General features: G+C 54.4%; 1 protein-coding gene across 1 annotated transcript; it reads left to right on the plus strand.

Moving 5' to 3' along the window:
- Window positions 1–5,190: 5,190 nt before the first annotated feature.
- On the plus strand, window positions 5,191–13,429 carry LOC104349468 (uncharacterized). Its single transcript, XM_086480177.1, has 6 exons — window positions 5,191–5,302; window positions 9,710–9,958; window positions 11,827–12,117; window positions 12,373–12,470; window positions 12,715–12,907; window positions 13,377–13,429. Exons 1-6 carry the CDS (start codon window positions 5,191–5,193, stop codon window positions 13,427–13,429), a joined length of 996 nt encoding a protein of 331 aa, XP_086336303.1.
- Window positions 13,430–14,617: the final 1,188 nt, after the last annotated feature.

The raw sequence follows: 14,617 nt of genomic DNA on the forward strand, positions 1-14,617 counted from the left end.
GGCTGGAAACGCACATGACTTTGTGCACGTATTTATACAACAAAGGGCAGCTGCTCTCTGGGCTCTGGGCACTGTGCCATCCCCACCACTCTCACTGACTTACCAGGACACAGTGCCCTCCTTCCTCCTTCTCCTCCACCTGGGGAGCAGCATCACACCATGATAAGCCTTGGTCAGAGGCTGAAGGCTGGGGGAAGCCAGCAGGATCCCAGAGGGTTCTGCAGGGCCACACACTGAGGAAAGGGCTGAACAGAGGCCCAAACGAGACCTTGGCTTTCTGGTGCTCCATGTGTGAGGGAAGCTTCTTTGGGGAGGCACAGCTGATGGCAACTGCGTGGCCAGGAAACGGACAGGCATCCTGGGACAGATCAGGCTGGAGCTGCATCAGCTCAGGGTCCCCCTGGCAGCAGTGATGACTCCTCCAAAGCATCATTGGTGCAGCACTAGGCAGGATGATGGGGCTGCACAGCTCCCAGAAGACCAGCTAACACCATTGACTGTGCCATCTTCCCTCCTCCACCAGGCCACTGGCTCCATTTCACTGGGGAAACGGCTGCTTGGCTTTTTCTTTCCTATTCATCTGGTTCCTTCTGGGCTCAGAGTATTTTGGGCACCTCTCTGTTCCCAGCTACCCTGGGTGACATAGGCAGTTCCTCAGGATTGGATTTCCTCTGGAAGGTGTACAGGCTGAGAACCGAAAAGCGGAAATGCCAAGCCCTTTATTTAAGACCTGTGTACAGAAGGAGAGACTCATGACTGCACCAAACACATGCACTTCACCAACTGCCTCTGAAAAAGAGCTGTGACTTGTGGGGCCAGCACACAGGGTTGGGTGGAGCATTCGAACAAGACTGATGTAGATAGACTGGTGCAGTGAAGGAAGCACAGGTTTAAGGTTTATCTAGGAGACAGAGATGATCCACTCAGGCAGCCAGAGAGACCACAGGCACAATATGCCACCCCTGCCAGAGGACAGATAGGGGGTTGTGGGTATGAAACATGAGGGGCAAAAAGAACAGGTCAGAAGTGTTGATCTTGGTGCAGGGAGCCTGCCCTGAAAGCGGCACTTTCAGGCAGCACGGTTTGGGGACAAGTTAGTCTGGTCTGAGATGCTGCTCCAAATTTTACGGTTCTCACCTCCTGGGCTTAGCCAGGTTCCCTGTCCAAGAACCAGGGTGAGACGTGCTGAAGATGGCCCTGGGGATGTGAGCAGGAACAGCTGGAGCAGATGTGGAACTGCTTGGAGGTCAGAGTTGGAAACACCATTTCTGAGCACATCTTCCTCAAACCGAAATGCGGCATCCCACACCCTTCCAACCTTACTCCACCCTGCTCCCAGCTGTGAACTGCTTATGTCCAATTTTGTGTGCTAAAAATACTTTTCTGGGTGGTCAGCAAGTGCACAGCCAGATGGAAGAGGGTTGCAGTCTGCGAGTGAAGGGGAGTGGGGCTGTATCGGGGGTAGGTGTGGGCTGCAGTAGGGGCAGGGCAGGCTCAGTGGGGGTCCATGGGCTGCCTGTCACTGCAGGGGGACATGCATCAAGGCAGCAGTGCCAGGGCAGAGAGTCTTGCTTGGCTTGGGTCCATGCTTCCAGGGAGAGGGGCATGGCAGGGAGGCAGAAAGGTAGGGAGATATGCACTGTGGAGAGCAGGCAGCAGGTCCTGATCTCTCCCCTGGAAAGAGGTTGCTGTAGCTGTCAGAGCAGAGGGGAAGGAGGGATGGTTATCCAGCCCCCAGGGCCTGCCGCAGCTCTGCCCAGCACCCAAGAGTGCTCTCCTGGGACCTCTGCACACTGCCGGGCCATCCCCTGTCACAGCTCTGCTCTCAGCCCACCTGTCCCGGGGAAGGCCAGGCCATGGGCAGAACTTGGTAGACGCCTTGGGAGCAGAGATAGCAGCCCTGGGTGGCCAGTGCCACAAGAGGGAGTCCCTACCCCGACTGCTCCTGCCAGCTGGGTGACAGCAAAGATGCCCCAAGGCCACCCCTCTTCCAGGCCAGTACAGCTCCGTGCAGACCTCCTAAATGTTTTGCTGGGCCCAAAGCAGACTGTGATAACCCATCATGACCAGGATGTCACCCTGCAGGGATCCTTCTGCACGCTGGTATGCTTTGGGCTTGCCTTATCTTCCTTCTGCCCATAGGGCTGGGGTTCTCCCCTCAGCTCTGGGGGAGATGTGCTGTAGGGGACTGGGATGTCTTGGTTTTATCATCACCTTGGGGAAGGGTTGGAGAGTTCCTAAGTTCAGGATGTCACAGTGCCCTGGCCTTGTAGCCCTGAAGGCACCGCAAGATCCCTGTGTGGAAGAAGGTTCAGAGCTGGTGGGGTTGGGAAGGTTGCTGGAGGGGTGAGGAAGACACGACAGCAAGGCTTGGGGCTGGGCTTTAGCCAGGATCCTAAGGGCATTTTCCAGCTCTCCCTGCCAGAAGAGCCTCTGGGCTCTGGCAGCACAGGCTGCAGCCCTGACTGAGGCAGATGCTGCATCCTGGAGAGGAAGAAGCAACATGTGGGGACCCAGCACCCCAGATCACACAGGGTCATGTGCTGGTGCTGTGCAGGGACCAGACCCCTGCTTGGCCATCCCAGGGCTGGATCTGACTAGATTAACCTCCCCAGGCCTGATCCTGACCCACCACCTGTGGGATGATATCCCATCCTGGCCTCAGCCCACCCACACCACCATGGCTGCGTCTGATGATCTGTAGGTGCGCCCCACACTGGAATCCCTCAAGGACAGATAGGGGTTGGAATGGGAATAAGCCCCAAATATATTTCTATTATATGTGAGGTCTGACACAGGACTAGGCTTTACTGTAGGGGGATGTGGTGGATAGGTTAGCAGTGCTCTCCTCAAAGCCTGATCCTCAAAAACCGCAGTTACTTCTCCTTTCCTTGTGGTTTTGTGGATGGTTGTGAGCCCTCAGTGTTCTTCCCTGTCAGAAGTAAGACTGATTGTAAATTGCAGGCAGTTTGGGTTTTTCTTTCTTCAGTCAGAATGTCTGAGTCCTGTTAGTTCATTGACCATTGAACCAGACCTTCAGGAAACAGCCCATCAATCATATTTACAGTGACCAAATCAACTGTCTTGGGAACTCAGCCCCATTGAGAAGAAGGTGGCTGGCTTTATTATGTGCAAAAATGTACACATCTGCTGCATGCTATAGCAGGAAATCTGTATTAGAAAGTGTCTAAGATGTGTTGAGATGTCTCTGTGAGACTTAGTTCTGCTGCAAGGGCAGAATGTGTGGAGTGCACACGTGATGTGCTCTTGGAAGCACAGTGAGTGGTCTCACGGCGCTGGAGCTCATCACCTCCCGTTGACTATGCCGTGCTGAGTTTGGATTCACAAGTTGCTTTGTGACTTGACAGTCCCTTGGAAACCATCTTTCATTTGAGCTCTGCTTTGTAGTACTCAGTGAGGTAAGGCATCATCGATTGAACTAGCAGCTCTGATGTCAGACTGTGTAAGAGGTAGGCATATGATTGAGTGCGCTGGCTTTCTGTATTTCTTCAGTATTTTCCTAGTCCATCCTATATACCAAGACAACAAATCTCAAAAATTTCCAAGAAGGAAGAGGCCAAACACAGGTTGCTAGGCCCCAGTGTGTTTCAGGATAGGGAAAAAGGAAAGAAGTACGTGAGATGCAATAGGAAGCTTCTTGCACCACATCTGCTTGGCAGTTTTCTTTCACTGTTTTTGCTTCTTTCATACGGCAAATAGTGGCAATGGCCTACATCTAATGCTGGTATTTTGTGAGGACATTACCCAGTAAGTGCTGGCTTTGGCCGTTCTCCTAGGTGCTTTCACCTTTGCTGGCTGCACAGGGTTAAAAAAAGCCTGGTTCGTAAAGCTCAGGGAACTGCCAAGGAAACAGGGAGGACATGACCTAGTGCTGCAGCTCCTTTTGCTGCAAGCTTGCTGGAAGACTTTACCCCATTAATCTCACAACAGCTGTATGTGAGACAGCTAGACCTGATGTACTGATGTTCCTGAATGGATCTCAGGAGAGACCTAGCTTCCAGAAACCCCTCAGTGTGGTTGCTCTACCGAGGTAATGCAGATAGATACAACAAGCACTGTCCTGCGCTGCTGAGGATGGTGGTTCCTGGGAAGGGATTTGCCATGGAGCTCTGGACCAACCAGTCCAGCCAGGTGGTGACAAGCACCTCAGGTGATAACACCCATTCCCAGCTCACTGATTGTGTTGGATCGTAGAGCAATTGTGCTCCTCTGTCCAGAGAAACAGAGAAAGAGAGGCCATATAAACCACAGAGTTGAAGAAGAGCTTCCCAGGAGAGCTGCAGCGTCACGGGGAGCTTGAGGCCATGCGACAGTGTGTGAGCTGGAAAGGGGCTCAGAGAAGAGCTTGGTGGTGGCGTCTTCAGGGGCTGGAGACTGGGGGAGTGTGAGTGAGCCAGCCTTGGGGTTATATCCCAAACTGAGGAGCACCCAGGGAATTCCTTCCCATACCCAAAGACTCTGTCTGACCTAGCCAGGGACAGAAATAAGTATTCTCCATCCAGCTCCAGGAAGACACTCTTACCTCCAGTACTGTGTGCACTGTCTATGTTGAGGCACTTTGCATCCTAGAAGGCACTGAGAAAGTGTGGCTCAGAGCAGGGTATCAGGAAGGGTTTGGAGGAGAAGGGAAATAAGCCACATCAGGCTAGTTCAGGAACTTATCAGATCTGAAAGGTATGTTGGTGGGTTTCAACAGCAAGATTGTTGCAGCTGGGTCAGTTCAAACTAGTAAGTAGAGAGATTTCAAGGCACAAGTGAAGCACGATGACACCACCCTGGGGTGGGCTTGGGCAGGTGAACCAGGGGTGTTTTCCTCAACATCCACCAGTGGATCTGGAGGGAGGGAGAGATGAGTGAAGCAGACATGAGAAGGTTTTGGGAGTATTTGTGGGAGCAGGGCTACGGAGGCCTGAGGTAGCTAGCAAAAAGACTGGACTGAGGCACTCAGGAGACCCCATCAAGCCTGAACCTTCTGTCTGTGGGCAGATGGGTGATGAGCAGCCCTGCGGCTGGTGGGACGCTGTTTTTCCAAAGAGGAAGCTTCTTCCACCGCATTATATTTCCCTGCGTGGCTGTTTCATTTCTGTGTCTGCACCTCTCCTGTGCTGGGTTACACAGACCTTTCCTGAGCAGCTCAGACTGAGTCCTGCTCAGGGACTTTGTGTAAGCATGGCGCAGAGAGGGCTGGCTGTGGCCTTCCTCCTGATCCTTACCCATCTGCTCCTTGCAAGGGAACAGCAGGACCCTGCTCCCAGGAACCAGGGGGAAGCCGAGGAAGCAGGTAAGAGCGAGTCGTGCCTCTCACAGAAAAGTTTTTGCTGCTCCTTACCTGCATATTTACTGTATGGCTTTATCCCATTCAGCCTACAGCAGCTATGTTGGGGAGGCTGAAGCTGGTGTCTGCATCAGTCCTGAGACACTCAGGTGTCTGTCAGGCTGTGGTGGGGTGAAGTTCTGTTTGGACGGAGGGCAGCTGCCTTGGTGTTCTAGTAAAGCTTCCATGAGTGCAGAAGCAGCAGTGTCCCTCCAGGGAGTGGGTAGTGTCCCTGGCTGGTTCTTATTGCATGGTGGAGAGACAAAGTCAGGGCAATCACAGTAGTGGTGGCCTTCCTGGGGCAACCTGGGCCACACCACTATTGGAGGGATAAGCAGCAGTGGTGTTCAGCAAAGACATAGGGAGCTGTGAGATGAATCCCTGTGTTAGCTGGGATACCTGCTCTCTCCTGTAGTCCCTGGGGTCAGAGAAGCTCTAGTTTGGTGGGATTGTCCTTAAATAGCATTGATCTGTTCTTTCTCCATGGCAGGAGGGCTAGGGATACCTCCTGAGTCTCTGCTGGGTTTTTCCTACAGAGAAAGTGGTCTTTCTATGGAGACTATGTGCTGTGCCCTGGGGTTGCTGGTACCTGTTGAGGTCCTCATGGAGCACAGCAGGAGCGGCTACTCTTTGCACCAGGGGCTAGGGAGACGGAGGTGTGAGTCATTCTCTCTGCAGGGAAATGGGAGCAGAAGTGGCTTGCCAAGTCGTCGGATGAGTTACGAGTCATGTTACCCATCACTGGTGGCTGGAGGGATGTGCCCTTCTAGCAATGGGCAGCCATCAGGTATCCAGGGCAGGATATCCCCTCAACACAGCAGCAGCTCCTGCCCCTTTCTCCCGTTCCCCACAGCACATCCCTGACAAGCCCTGTGGACAGTCACGGCTCTCCCCTCCTTGGCCTGAGGAGTGCCAGCTGGAGGAGGTTGTGATGGGCTCGGTAGAGGCATTGGCTCCAAGTGGCTGGGGGAGATTTCCTGGATCTATGTTTGCAGAAGAGGTGTGAGGCACAAAATTGAGGTTCTGGCCGTTATCCACTACTGTACCACTGGCGTCTGCAGCACTGAAGGAGGTCATTGGAATCTGAATTATGGGTAGCCCAGCAGAGCTGAAGGCAGGGGCAGAGCTTGCCTCCACCTGCACCAAGAGGGAAGCCCTGGTGCCAAGCCGAGCCACTGCAAGGGCTTTAGCTGCAGTCAGTGCTCTTCAAGTGTCATCAAGGAATCACATGTGCCATAGATGTGTACTTTTTTCACTTTCTTTTTGTGTCCTATGTCGTTGCTGTTCAGGGATAGTCATCAATGTCTGAACTACCCACATGCATTTTCTAGACCAGACCTAGACAACAAAGGCTCACGTTATTTGCTGACAGTGCCTATGGCCCAGTTTTGCTCACCTTCCTCTTCCCACTGAGGTCTGCACGAGACAGTCTCATGCTCCCGTTGCTCCTGCTTGCTACATCCCCTCTTGTGCCTTGGCCTTGCCAGCTGTTTCTTCACTGGCTCTTGTTGGTTCCTATTCCCTTGGGAGTGTAACCTGCTTGTCATCGTGTCCTCTTGCATTGCAGATCATTGTCAGCCTCCTGACTAAGCTAGGCTGTGCTCTTACTGCATCCCCCATCGTCCTTCTGTGTAAGAGTGTTTCTTGCTAGCCTTTCAGATTGTAGAGTATCTTGTTTTCTGACAAGTACCAATAGGAAAAAATCTGTTCCAGCCCACAGGTTGAAATCTGCTCTTTGAAGCATGGTTCATTTTCCTGCAGTAGAGGGATTTCCTTCCCACTCTCCAGTGTCCCTGGTCAAATTCTTGATGCTGGGCAGGTAGCCCAGACTATGCTGGGGTGGGAAGGATCCTGGATATCATCACCCTGGGACAGGAATGTGAGGGCAAGTGTGCTGCTTCAGGGTGGTTTAATGATAGGAGGGGGGAAGGTGTATGCTGGGGATGCCTAACTAGGCTTGGACTCAGAGTCAAGGGTTTCAGGTCTGTCTGAAAGGCTTTTAGCTGTCTTGGTGAAGTATGTCACCTGAGGGTGCTGGGAGGGGTCCAGCTGCAGAGGAAGAAGTTTGCTATGTAGACAACACATGTGGTCTCAAAGGATACTGGTGGTGGCCACTGTCATTTTTTGTGGAGGGCCAGAGTGCAGGGTTGAGATGATGGCATGACAACCTGCTACCAGTTAAGGGAAGTGTGGTGATGTCCCTGTTCCAGTGTAAGGAAGTGCAGCCCTGATGAGTGCTGGCTGGCAGGAAGTGTGCAATTGTAGAGGTGTGTGTAGCTGAAGAGAGGTGTTTCACCCTCCTACCCCGATGCCTTATCATGGACTCGGTTTGCACTGGGTGAGCCAGTCTGCGCGACACGTCCACCAGGACAGGACAAGACAGGCTCATTTTGGGTGAAGCGCACAGAAAAGTCTGGGTGCATGGAATGGGGTGTGAGCTTTGTGGCCGGTGCTGTCAATGTAGATGTGGAGGGCTGAGGGCAGGCCGTTCGTTGGTGGTGACAGCTGGCTCGTGGGGCCAAGTCAGGAGGGTGCACAATGGCAGCAGAGGCTCACTGGGACAGGTGTAATCCCACAGACCCTGTCTTTGGGGGAAAGAGTGTAGGAGACAGCAGCATCCAAAGGGGTGCTGGATTCCACCAGCTAAGATCCCTTCGCAGCATCTAGGTGGGCAGGAGGGCTTGTGGGTAACACTCCTTGTACCCTCATAACCCTCTTGCACTGCACCTGAGGGTGCAAGGAGGGTTAATGCACCTAGGATCTGGGGCTTCATCCTGGGAGGTGCTCATCTCTGCCAGCCCTCTGAAGTGAGTGGGACCAGCACCCCTCTGGATGGGGCCTCCTCACCCCCAAGGATGCTGCTGGAGCCCAGTGATCCTCGGGGCTCTCCCTCATGGCCTTTGCACACAGGAGGGTGTACAACTCCCTCCGACAGGGACCCCAAGGTGTGGTTTACCCCAAACGAGAACAGCTATGCCTTGAACAATTTGGGGCAGCTGAGCTGTGCTGGCGAGTATGTGCCGTCAGTCCCCCAGATCAGGTGCATTTCCAGCGGGACCCAGACCTTGTGGAACAGGACTGCCACCTGCAAGGGTAAGCACAACCCCACATCACCCTGACCTTGGGGTCCTGAGCTGGCATCAGACAGGGTGACTGTCCAGGAATGGGAGGCCATGATGCCTTGGCTTTCCCCCCTGCCCTGGCAGTGCTGGGGCACCTTTTGTCTCAGCATCTTGCCGTGGGCAGTGGCTGTGTGCTCCTGTGAAAGTATAAAGGCAGGAGCCCTTCCTGGCCAGCATCCACATGGAAAGCTGCAGCTGTGAAGCTGGGAGGAGGAGGAATGGCTGGAAGGGTTCATCTTGAGGCTTTGGCACCTTGTTCTGCTTGTTTCCCTGGGAAGCTTCTCTGGGGTTTGGGTGAGCTCTGGCAGGGGAGGCTGTCACTGCTGCACTGCTCACCTGGGCCTGAGGGACGCCAAGAGAAGGGGTTCTCAAGCACCCCACGGGTGGGTGGAACCCAGGGCAGGCTTGGGAGTCCTAGAGATACTCTGTGATGATAAGCCGCCCAACAGTGCCTGGGCACATGGTGGGAGTAGAGGGACTCGTGTGTGTCAGGGTGAGTGATCAGAGTCATGGGGAGGAGAGAGCTGTCCCAAGCCTCCTCTTGATACCTCCCAAAAATATTCCTCACCCAATTTTAGCTCTGACAGAAACATGCCAAAGGCCTGTTTGGTGGGACCCGAGACTCCAGATGTCACCAGCGCGTGGGAATTACAAAAAGAATGAAGAAGTGACGCTGAGCTGCAACAATGGTTTCCAGCCATCCTTCACCCATGTCAAATGTGCAGCGGGAGCACAGCCATTGAATTACTCTGGATCTCTAAACAGAGATGTGTGGCTAGGGAGGAAAAGCAGTGATGACTGGATCTACATTGAGGGGAACATAGTGTGCCTCGGTAAGCAGCGTGTCAGGAGGTGCCTCTTATGGAGCTCTGTGGTCAAATCCTGCCCCATCCATCCATCTCTGAGCTTCTACCATCACCACTGCGGCCAGGGATGCACTTTTGATTCATGATTGGGGCCACTCAGGTCTCCCTCTTTTTGATACCTGAGATCATTCTGCCACTGAAGTTTGGCATATCCTTGTCCATCACCTGTCTGGGCAGGCCCCAGCCCTGGCTGACATTCACCCACAAGGACAGCCCCATCCCAAAAAGTGTTGCTGAGGGGTCATGTTCTGGCAGATGGATGTGACACCTTCCCTCTCCCTTCAGGGACTGGGGGGATTTCTGGGGAGTGCTCATATCCCACCACCCACCCCTGACCCAGCTTGTCACCTCCCATCCCAACTAACAACCACTTTCAACTCTGCCAGAAATGTGCCAAAGGCCCGACTGGGGCCAAGGACTCTGGCTGGTACCAGACAAGGAGAAATACAAGAAGAATGAAGAAGTGATGCTGAGCTGTCCTGAGGGTTTCCAGCCATCCTTCACCCATGTGAAATGTTCAGGAAAAGTCCTGTCCATCAGCAACGAGAGATCTGAATACAGAGAAGTTTGGAATGGAAGGGACAGCAGAGGCATATGGATCGACATTCAGCCCATGTTCAGCGTGGAGTGCATTGGTAAGGGAGGCACCAGGAGCTCTCCTGGCTGCCCTGCTCTACCCTTCCCAAGCAGGGAAAAGCAGACTGTGTGTGCACAGGAGGTTTCAGGCTCTCTGCCTGCCTGGGGAAATGGTAGGTGCTGCTGAAAGCTGTGTTGAGGCAGCCCCTGAACCTGTCCCGTGCTTGCCTCGAGGCTCCAGGGGAGCCTTGGTAGGGTCCGAGCCTCAGTCCTGAGGGTCCTAGCAGGAGGTGGCTGTGGGACCAGAGTGGAGAGCAGTGGCTAGAGCTGCCCATGCCAGGCTGGGGCAAGGAGCCCAGCTTGCAGGGCTCCACACTGCGGTTCACAGGTGGGTGGGAGGCTCCTGGTGGAGGTGCGTGGGTGACATGGGTCTCTGAGAGCTTCTGGCAAGAGCATGTGCAGAGAAGATGGGGGCTACAGTGCTGTAGTGTGACAGGTATTTGTGGCACAGGTGGCTGAAAACATTGCATCAGGGTCTGGGGGATCACAGGACTCTGCTCCCTGTGTCCTCTCAGTCTGTGAAGGCAGGGAAAAGGCCTGGCCTCCTGCGCATGTACTGGTCTCCACTCCCAGTCTCTGCTACATACCATCACTGCAGTGGCCAGCTTTTGGGTTCAGGCTTTATTACCTTCTCAGGAGGACTCAGGGTGTTGTCATCCTCTCTGAGGGACGAACAGGGCACCAGGGGCAAACGCTGGTCCATCAGTTTCTATGCAGGCTTTGTGCATAGTATGAGCCCCTTGTGGGTGCCTCCAATCCCTGGAGCTCCTGCTCCTCCTGGCCTTTCCCCTGGAGGCCTTGGGGAAGCAGTGCAGGGCCCTTCTTGCCCTCATCCCCTTGCAGAGGACATGGAGTGGGAGGGCTGATCTATATGGTGTCCTGGAGCTCTATCTCTCGCCCTGCGGTGCCAGGGAAGGGCATCCTGTGCTCCATCCCCTGGCATGCCCTGTGTGGCCACCCTCTGCCCTGCTAATGCCTTCCCCATCTTGTCTAAGCAGAGAAATGCCAGAAGCCCCAGTGGGACCCCAGGTTTATCTTTGACCAAGACCAGGGGTCTTTCAACCCAAATGAAGTGGTGGAGATGAGATGCCCTGAGGGGTACTGGCCTCCCCCCATGGAGATCAAATGTGCGAAGCTGAACCCAAGGGAAGGCTCCACAATTCCCCGCAGTGGCTGGTTTGTGAGGAATGGCACAGGCCTCTGGCACCGTGTGGAGGAGAACATAACCTGTGTGGGTAAGTGTGGGAACCAACCACCCTCCCAGAGCGCTCAGTCTGTTCTCTCCAAGCAGGGAGAGCAGCATTGCGTGTGTTCTACAGGGTTAGTGTCCTGTGCTTGAGGTGGTCAGGGCATGGCGTGGGCATTCACTCCAGAGAATACTGCTGCTGATGCATCCCAGGTTTGTGTCCATGCTGTTGGCAACTGGGGCACCCTATGCAGTGCTGAGAGGGACAAGTCCTTGCTGCTGTGTGTAGGGTACCAGGCAGCACGCCCAGACTAGACAGATGGGTCTCTCTGGACAAGAGCATGATAGCCCAGGAGCAGGAGGGCAGGGCACTGTTCTGGCTGCTGGACTTGTTGGCTAAGTCATTGTCGGTATGAAAGGGACCAGTCACCAGGGCTGGCAGCTGCAGAGAGGCCACAAGTACTTGGTCTTACCCTCCCACAGTCACTGCAGCACACAGAGTACCCGTGGTCAGAGGAAGGTGTAGTCAGTGCCCAAGTGCAGTGTCAGAGAAGGTGGGATGGCTTTGTCTCACTGTGCTGGGGACAGGCTAGTGAGGAGACCGTGGGGATGATGGAGGTTGGCTGCAAGACCGGGAGGGGAAGGGAAAGGAGTGACCCTTCTTCAATATTTCCTTCACAGATGTCCTCCAGGTTGTCTCCGAGACCTTGGAGATTTCCAGCACCGGCATCAAACTGAACTGGACCTGCAGGCTCCCTGGCGCCTGCCAGGAAGTTTGGGCCAGGTGCCGGCTGGAAAAGCATTCCTCCCCTGCCTGTGAGACTCAGGAGGTGAAGGGAGAGGAGATGCTACATGGCTGGGAGGGAACATTTGCCTGTCCCCCTCTGCAGCCCTTCACTGTCTACAGTGTTACCATCTCTCTGCCCCCCAGCACGATTCTGTACACACGGCTCCTCAGGACAAAGGAAACAGGTATGTTTACATGAAACGTAAATATGCCCTTCTCCTGGCAGCTCAGCCCTGGCATTCGCTCCCTGCACTGTTTGTCCTGGGATCAGGGCTGTTTGGAGCCTGTGGGGCTCTGAGGAAGGGGCTGTGCAGAGTCCTGGAGAAGAACATGTCCCTTCCACACAACACTGTTGCTGCTGCTGTTGCAGCACATGTAGCTTTTGTGTGGGACAAATCCTCTCTGTCCTCTTGCGTGATCCCATCCTCCTGTGCTTCCAGTGCCGGACAAACCAGAGAATCTGTGGCTGGATCCTAACACGGGGTCCCTCAAGTGGCAGGCGCTGCCCTCCTGTAAAGGGGAGATCATTGGATACCAGGTACCAGGGCACACAGAATCCCCACAGTCCCCCTCACCCTGCCTGGAGGTCTGTGCAGGCAGCCTGCGGAAAGGTGTGAGCCTTCCTTGACCAGAGCCCACCAGCTCTACACTGCTGGTGTTTCTGGTGGGGTCAGGTCCCCTCCTGTCCCCAGCCAGAAGTAGCAGCCCCTCTCTGCAGAGCTGCACAGTGCTGGAGCAGGAGGTCTGTGCTGCTCCCCACCAGCTCCCTGTCCTTCCTCTAGCTGAACATCACGGCCAGGAGAGCGCAAGATGGCAGGTTCCTTGAATTCAAGCAGGTGTTGGTGAACCAGTCTGTCACTGAGTATACTCCACCTCATCAGACACCTGGAAGCAAATATACGGTGACAGTGCAGGGTCTCACAGTGGCTGGTGCTGGGGATGCGTCACTCCTGGAATTTCAAACCTACGTCTCAGGTAATGGTTGTTTTGCCCTTGGTATGGCAGCGGTGGTCTCCCTTGGAGCAAGCGCTGAGCCTGGAGCAGCTTCCAGAGCTGTGTGTGCACTCACCCCCATCCCACCAAGACAGAGGCAGGGAGTTGTGGGCACCCTGAGAGCCTGAATCAGTGGTAGGCTGAGGGGCTTAGTGAGTCCTGCTTTGAAGGATTCCATTGCCTGATCCCTAGAGCAGCTGTATTTCTTCAGCCCGTGCATGTGAGAGCAGAGCTGGCCCCTCTACTCTTCCCCTAAAGAAGATGATACCCATCCCTGCATATAGGTGCACTTGGGGCTCAAGGTCGGGCAGCATCACGGCTGCTGAGCCTGGGTCTGTGTGTGCTCCAGGCCAGCTGAGTGGGCTTCCAGACCCTTCAGTTGTGTATGGAGGTGAAGCTGGGAAAACTCAGTAACAACTCAGTGTTATTAAGCAGGTATTCTTTATTGCAGCGCCGGGCAGCACGGAGGATAGCTCCTTCCACATGTACACGCCCAAGCGTTAGGACTCCTGCCTTATACTTACAGCTTTTATGTTTATTCATTACATTTCTAAGAAAAGGTTGGGTTATTCTAATTATTTCCAGGAATTCATTAACATAAGTTCCTCCCATAGGCCCGCCTCAGTCCACCCAAGGTACGCCCCCCGTCGGGGTCCTTGGTGGTCATTGGGGATGAAGGTCCGAGTCTTCCTCATGGCTGAACTTTTGAACATGCCCTGTGGTGCATGCCCTGTACCATCCTGGATCTTTTCCAAACTGCAGGACCAGCCCTTGCTAGCTGCCCTCCCTATCTCTCCTGCTCAGTCCTTTGTGTTCCTTGAGCCCCACAGTCTGATTGGAGGATTCCACCTGGTGTCCTTCGTTTGGCGGATTCTGCTTCATTCTTATCATTAAAGTGTTTGTTAGTTAGTCTGCAATGGATATATGCATAACGGTTAGTACAAATCAACCTCCCTCGTTATCTCTAAAGGCTGGTCAGCAGCACTTTTCTAAAAGCCAGTTTTCTAAAAGCCAGTTTTCTAAAAGCTAGTTAGTAATTCTTTATTATAGAGGATGGGGCAAGTCTCTGTGCTCCAGAGCCTCCCTCTGCCCTGGCCTGCCCAGCAAACATGAAGGCAGGGGAAGACTGTGCTTCACTGGCTGTTCCTGCAGCAGCCAGGACAACAGAGCCTGGACACACATGTCCGCACACATGCATATGCCCAACGCCAAGGTTAGGGCCATTGCTGGCGCATGGTCCAGGCTGTGGCACCCACTCCTGGCTGTGTGTTAGTTGCAGGGCAGCCTCTGGGCATGTGGTCGGGGTTGACGGTCACGGTAGTGGTGGTGGTGCTGGTGCTGGTCCTCCTGTCTGCAGGCATCCTGTGGTTTGTGCTGTCCAGGTGAGTAGGCAGGAGACTTGGAGTCACTGCTCTGCCTCACCCATGCTGTGCTGTGGGGTGGCTGGGGATGGAGAGGGGGTTCTCCCAGCTGCTCCCACCCATCTCTAGGTGCGAATGATGCAGCTGGCTGGTCCTACCATAGCTTGGCTGTAGGCTTCCTGGCTGGGGCAGGGACTGTGTGTGCTAAGGGACCCCCTCCCTTGTTGCTGTTGCTGCCACTGCTGCTGTCCCCTGGGGTGTTGATGGGCAATTCCTGCCAGCCTGTGAGAGGCCCAGAGGGAGGGTGTGCAGAGCCCTCCATGCCTCTGCT

Source organism: Leptosomus discolor, chromosome Z (assembly GCF_034619465.1).
Source record: "Leptosomus discolor isolate bLepDis1 chromosome Z, bLepDis1.hap2, whole genome shotgun sequence".
In the NCBI taxonomy this organism is placed as follows: domain Eukaryota; kingdom Metazoa; phylum Chordata; class Aves; order Leptosomiformes; family Leptosomidae; genus Leptosomus; species Leptosomus discolor.